This window comes from Chenopodium quinoa, unplaced genomic scaffold (genome assembly GCF_001683475.1).
Source record: "Chenopodium quinoa cultivar QQ74 unplaced genomic scaffold, ASM168347v1, whole genome shotgun sequence".
NCBI classification, from domain to species: domain Eukaryota; kingdom Viridiplantae; phylum Streptophyta; class Magnoliopsida; order Caryophyllales; family Amaranthaceae; genus Chenopodium; species Chenopodium quinoa.
Genome location: NW_018745448.1, coordinates 9,889,316 through 9,895,580, shown reverse-complemented (window position 1 = coordinate 9,895,580; position 6,265 = coordinate 9,889,316). Strand labels below are relative to the sequence as shown.

Here is a 6,265-nt window from a genome sequence, read left to right as displayed (position 1 = left end):
ATTATTTTTATTTATTGCTTGATCACCTTTTATGCATGTTTAAAGGGAATTGGCACTTGTAATCACGCTTAATAAGATAATTAATAATCTTGTTTAGGGTTAATTGTGATTATAATTCAAGTGATCGCCGATAATAGATTTATTTGTGCATTAATATTCAACCAACATAGATTAAACAGGTTTAGGGTTAATCCTATTGATTGCATGTTAATTAGAAAGCGCACATGAATACGATCAGAATAAAGTAGAGGTCTATTATTAGGGTAGGTTCAATCTCTTTTAGGTTGGATTTGTACCTTCATCCCCGAACCCTTATTTGGTTCAAGACCTTATGGAGTTGACGATCTCTTGGATCGTTAAGGGGTGTAACCTTCACCCTGTGAACGCTTACAAGTTCCTAAAACTTGTTGGCGACTCTTTTGCTCTATCTTCTTCCCTTTTGGACGCCACCGTACTTTAGTGTATGATCACAGCGGGGTTCAAGCTAGGGGTTAACGCTTGAATTTATTCCATGACATAAGTATAGAGCTTCTGTTTTCTGTCTCTCTTTTTATGGTGGTGACAATTGACAACAGTCTTAAATTATGACATTAATAAAATTTAAAATGTCAACTCTCAATTGGTTGATCTAGTTTAAAAATGCAAAAAATAAAACAATTAGCTTTATTCAGCTAAATGATTAAATATACTCCGTACATACATACAATAATAAAATTATGCAAGAAGTCGTGCTGTGCAATACGTATTGAAAGTACATTTATAAGTACAGCAATATAATCATCATTATGACATTAACACATTATGTCGTTACACCATGATGATAGATTGATAGATATTAGATAACCTTTGGCTGGCCAATAGGTCCATTATATAAACCCAAGCTATGTAGCTAAATAAACCAACAAAAAGAAAAACGTTACCAATTATTACTTCTTAAGTTCTAAATTTAGAGTCATTAATTCAAATACGAGCAGTTAATTCTCTTTTAATTACAATGGCTTATTCTCCTGTTAAGACCTACATCTTTGCTGCTTGTTTGATTATCATGGTAGTGGCTGCAATGGCAGCTGACGACCACGACCATAGCCACGATGACCATGGTCATGACGACCATGACCATGCCCCAAGTCCTAAAGGTGAGCATGACCATGGTGTTTCTAGCTCACTTGCTCCCTTCCCAGCCTTGATTGTCGCCGCCATTGCATCCGTTGTGTCCTTGGCTAGGATTTAAGCGTACGAAGTATGAGCTGCGATCATTCGTTACGTTTATATAAGCGTTGATGTGTGCTGTTTTTTCATTATTGCATTTTCTAATAAAGTTTCCTTGAAATTGTTTATTTTTCGTAATTATTTAATTACTACCTCCGATTTTTAATATTTGAAATTTTGGGTATCATTTGTGAGATAAAAAATATTTCAAAATTGTCAATAATAAAAATCAGAAGTAATATATGGCTTAGCTTCATTGATTAATTTCTTAGTGACTTATAGCTGTGTAATCTAAGCTACTTTATTGCGTGATTATTAATTGTGTTGATTATACTAGCATCCATTATTGATGTTATGAAACAATTATATGAGACCCTGTTTATATGCGATCAAGTATGACCAAGTGATTTCACAATGGGTGTACTGTGGTCGATGTACCTTACTTTAGAATTGTATCCAAAATTTTATCCATATCCAATAGCCCTGCAACGCGCCCCATGTTGGGAGTAATGCAAGTCGAAAGATTTGGTAGATCGATAGTATTAAGCTATCTTTGATGATAAGCTTCTTATATTACTTGCCCTAGCAAGGCAAGATTGCCCTGGGGGGTGGGGTGATGAGAAGTAATATAAGCTTCTCATCAAGGTAGTAAACTCCCTATTTTTTGTATCCCACTTGCCCTGTCAGGGCGACTTTAATTTGCCCTAGCAACCAGGGCAAAGCTTCGAACTTCTCCGTATCATATTTTTACCCTTCGCGCCCGCTAGGGCTGACTTGCCCGGGCAGACTGAGCAAAGCCTAAAACCGGAGTTTTTGAGCTGTGCTTGTCGCGCCAGGTAGGGCGGACTCGCCCTGGCAGATTGGGCAGACCTTGCAAGGCTTCGAGAAACGCGTTTTTGCCGAGTTTTGTTTCCTTATTCTTGATTTATTTTCATAACCTATAAATACCCTTGACCTATTATTTTTTACGGTGATAGAAAAGACACAAAGTATTGAAAAACCCTAAACACAATAAACACAAACTCATTCCTATAGAGATCTGAGCAGTTCTTGAAGTGATTCCAACCATCCAATTGGGTACGGAGTTGGAAGGTAGATGTGTTACCCTCGGGGAGCATTTGTCACTGAGAGCCTCGTACCGGTGGTGGCGAAATACGCTTCTAGGGCAGCCGTAAAACGCGTCACAGCTTTTATGCATGAGATCTACAATGGAGTATTGTATTTTTGCCCTAATTTCTTTATTATTTTCATGGTTACAACATATTATTTCCTAACACCCCATATTTGTCCCGCTTCCGCTGAGCCGCCGCCGACACAACACGACCAAGAACGAAGTCAGACAACCTTGATTGTGTTAAAAGTGAAGACCCCGTACGTCAAGTCAACACATACATTAATGCCTCTATCCCAGGAATAAAGCAGCGTATATGCTAGTCGTAGAGCCCTGTCGTTCCCTCCATTCAACCCAACGTTAACCTCCTTTCGAGCAGAAATTCCAAACCGAAAACAAATATCAACTAGGGTGTCACGAGCAACGTTGTGCCGATGTTTAATAACCACTGTAATACCCCTCATGATTGCTTTAAAAAGGATTTGATATACTACTCATATCAACAAGGTGCATCTTCCTTTTAGGGAGCTTATTTGTTAAGATACTCCATAGTTAAGCGTGCTTGGCTGGGAGTAGTCTTGAGAATAACACGGTGTTGAAATGGAGAACAAAAGAACACCCAATCTGTAGCATAGAACACTACGTAATTATTATTATTATTATTATTATTATCTGAATTTTATTACTACATTTTTTTTTTTTGAAAAAAAAAATTTATGAGTTTTATCCTAAATAAGTAAATAACTATCATCCCTATCTCCATCAATAACATCGCCATCAGTTATAAAAGCTTTTGACAATTACCTTCCCAAATATTACAAATTTTACTGCATGCAAATTACAATCTTCTACGTGTAACAAATCAATTCATACACCATCCATCAAACATGCAACCTGCTTCCTCACCACAAATTGCACCTCCATTTTCAACCTATCTAAGGTTCTCGTAGTCACACTTTATCCATCAATTTCATCTTTAAGTAGAACTACACTTATCCACATTTTATTCCCAATTCAATCAATTACTACGATACTCTCATCTTTTCAAATTTGCTGCATTATAACACAACAAAAACCCAATTCATATACCCCAATTCTAATTTCATAACATTATTATACTAAAATGAGTAGTAGCATCAAAGTAAAGAAATCAACCATGGTACGTCCATCTAAGGAGACACCAAAAGGTAGTCTTTGGTTATCAAAATTAGACATGATAATACGCCAACCATACTCACATACTAACGTACTCCACCTCTATACAAAAGCCTTCGACACCGAAGTTTTCGAGGAGGCTCTTAGTAGAGCCTTAGTGCCATTCTACCCATTAGCAGGGCGGCTAAAATTCAACGATGACAACGGAAGGTACGAGATCGATTGCAATGCTAAGGGAGTCTTATTTCTCGAGGCGGAATCGACGGAAGCTCTAGCCGATTTCGGGGACTACTTGAGTCCCGACCCTCAACTCATGAAGGGGTTGTTTCCTACGTGCGACTACTCGGGAGGGGTCTCGTCGTTCCCTATATTACTTGTGCAACTAACTCGGTTTAAATGCGGGAGTGTATGTCTTGGGTTTGCTACACATCACCATGTATGTGATGGGTCTTCACATTATCATTTTGTCAACTCGTGGGCTAGATTGGTTCGAGGGTTAGACCTTGATGTTTATCCGGTTCATGATAGGGTTGCTTACCTTGCTCCTCGTGACCCGCCTCAAGTTAAGTTTCGACACTTGGAGTATGAGCCATCTATACCTCCTTTAGCCCCGAAGGGTTTATCAGGTGATTATGTCTTCCGCCCATCCATTTCTGAATAATTGACACAATCGAATTTGACCTACATGTTAATGTATTAGTTTAATCTTACATGTATTATATACTAGTTAAAAAAATTTAAAAAATTATTGATAGTTTAAAACTTTATGTTTATATGTATTTAACGGCATATTTTATGGTACAATTTGTTTTTAATAGATTACACCCTCCGTTTATAATCGTAGCACTAGGTGATGCATATATATAGTTCTAGGTAAATCATAACGAGGGGACCAAAAGGAGAATGTAATAATATAAAATATAGTTGGTATGGGTATATTTAATTGTTAGTAGGAAAGATAAATAATAATAATAATAATAATAACAATAATAATACGAGTAATAAAAAGTATAAGTGGAGTTGATAGAAGAGACAAAGTATAAAATATAAATGAGTCATTACCAAATAAGGAATTATTGCAATTATTATAAAATGAATGTAAAACAAAAGTGTTGTGTTTAAAATTTAGTACTCTAACAATTTTTATTATTTTATTTATTTTTTATTTTTTATTTTTTATTTTATTTTTTTTGTGTGTGTGTGTGTCAAAAAAACAAAATGCATTGTTAGAGTGCTAAATATCTATGATCAAATTTTAGAATGTAAATAATGAAAAAAAAATTCAACGTGTTAATTATTTTGGGACAAAGGATGTAACTTTTGAAACAAATTAATTTTTCATAAATTAACTCAAAATTGACTACTTGATTAGGTGAAATGGTTACAACAACCGAGTGTATCTTCAAGCTCACCAAAGACCAAGTTAACATCTTAAAATTACAAGCAACTTCTCAAGAACAAGAAGTAACAAATTACAAGCTAAGTACATTTGAGATTCAAGCTGGGCACATGTGGCGCAGTGTATGCAAGGCGCGTGGATTAGCAAACGATCAAGACGTCAAACTTTACATCACCGCAAACGGACGGTCAAGATTGAAGGAGATGGCAATACCACAAGGGTATTGTGGTAATATCCTCTTTCATGCAACTTGTGTAGAAAAGGCAGGAGATGTCACATGTAAACCACTTTGGTATGTTGCGAGTAAGATTCATGAGGCAATTAAGAAATTAGATGATATTGAGTATTTAAAATCAGCTATTGATTATGTGGAATCACATCCAAATTTATTGGATATTGTTCATGGGCCACAAACTTATACAAGCCCAAACTTTTCAATAAATTCTTGGGCTAGGTTACCTTGTCATGAAGCTGATTTTGGGCTTGGTGAGCCCATTTTTACAGGTATTAATGGGCTGAAATTTGAGGGGCAAACTTGCATTACACCATGCTCAACTGGGGATGGTAGTTTTTCTGTGACCATTAAGCTTTTCACATCTCATATGAAGGCTTTTAAAGAGTATTTCTATAAGATTAGCAGCAAACTTTGAGGACATAATTATTTATTGTGAATCTTGCACGATTCTTGGAAAGTTCTTTCATGACTTTCTTTTACCTACATTTTTGTTGAATGAAATTCAAATAATCTATCTATATATTATACTAAAAGACAAGCGCCTCAATGTGAGACTGACAAATGTCTCTTTATGATTCGCTGTCTTTTTTAATTTTTTTATTATACATTTATGTTTCCATATAAAAAAATATTCTAAATAACTAAATAAACTATTATAATAAAGTCTAGCAATATTATTTCTAAAATAGTGTTCGGATTATATTTGGGAATTGCCTTTATTAATAGCATACTAGCATAGAGTGATATTTCTTTGCTCATTAGTCATAATGTAATCACTTACTATGATAGATGGTCGTGAAAATGGTCAGAGCATCTATTATAGTAAAGTCTAGCAATATTATTGTGACATAATGAACAAAGAAAAGAATTATACAAGTATTTCATATTACATAATACGAGCATAATGGTAAGAACATCTATTATAGTAAAGTCTAGAAACATTATTTCTCAAATAAATAAATAAAAAGTCTACAAATATAATGGTAGCATGATAAGGTAAAAATACAATATTCAAAAAATACATTAATAATAATAATAATAAAATATTCTTAAAATATTCAATTCAAATCATAGTATTCAAATAATAAAATAAGATACAATTTTTTTTTTTTTTTTTGTATTATCATCTATATAAATAATAGCCATAGTCATAACA

General features: G+C 34.6%; 1 protein-coding gene across 1 annotated transcript; it reads left to right on the top strand.

The window, feature by feature from the left end:
- The first annotated feature begins 3,316 nt into the window (after positions 1–3,316).
- On the top strand, positions 3,317–5,524 carry LOC110713782 (anthranilate N-benzoyltransferase protein 2-like). The gene is made up of 2 exons (XM_021892226.1): positions 3,317–4,101; positions 4,848–5,524. The coding sequence occupies exons 1-2, from the start codon at positions 3,444–3,446 to the stop codon at positions 5,522–5,524; spliced, it is 1,335 nt and encodes a 444-aa protein (XP_021747918.1). The 5' UTR covers positions 3,317–3,443.
- Positions 5,525–6,265: the final 741 nt, after the last annotated feature.

What these genes read in the sequence shown, in the direction of transcription:
- LOC110713782 (XM_021892226.1), top strand. Translation starts at nt 3,444, where the DNA reads ATGAGTAGTAGCATCAAAGTAAAGAAATCAACCATGGTACGTCCATCT. An exon ending in AGCCCCGAAGGGTTTATCAG is followed by an intron (nt 4,102 to 4,847) that starts GTGATTATGTCT and finishes CTACTTGATTAG; the next exon opens with GTGAAATGGTTACAACAACC.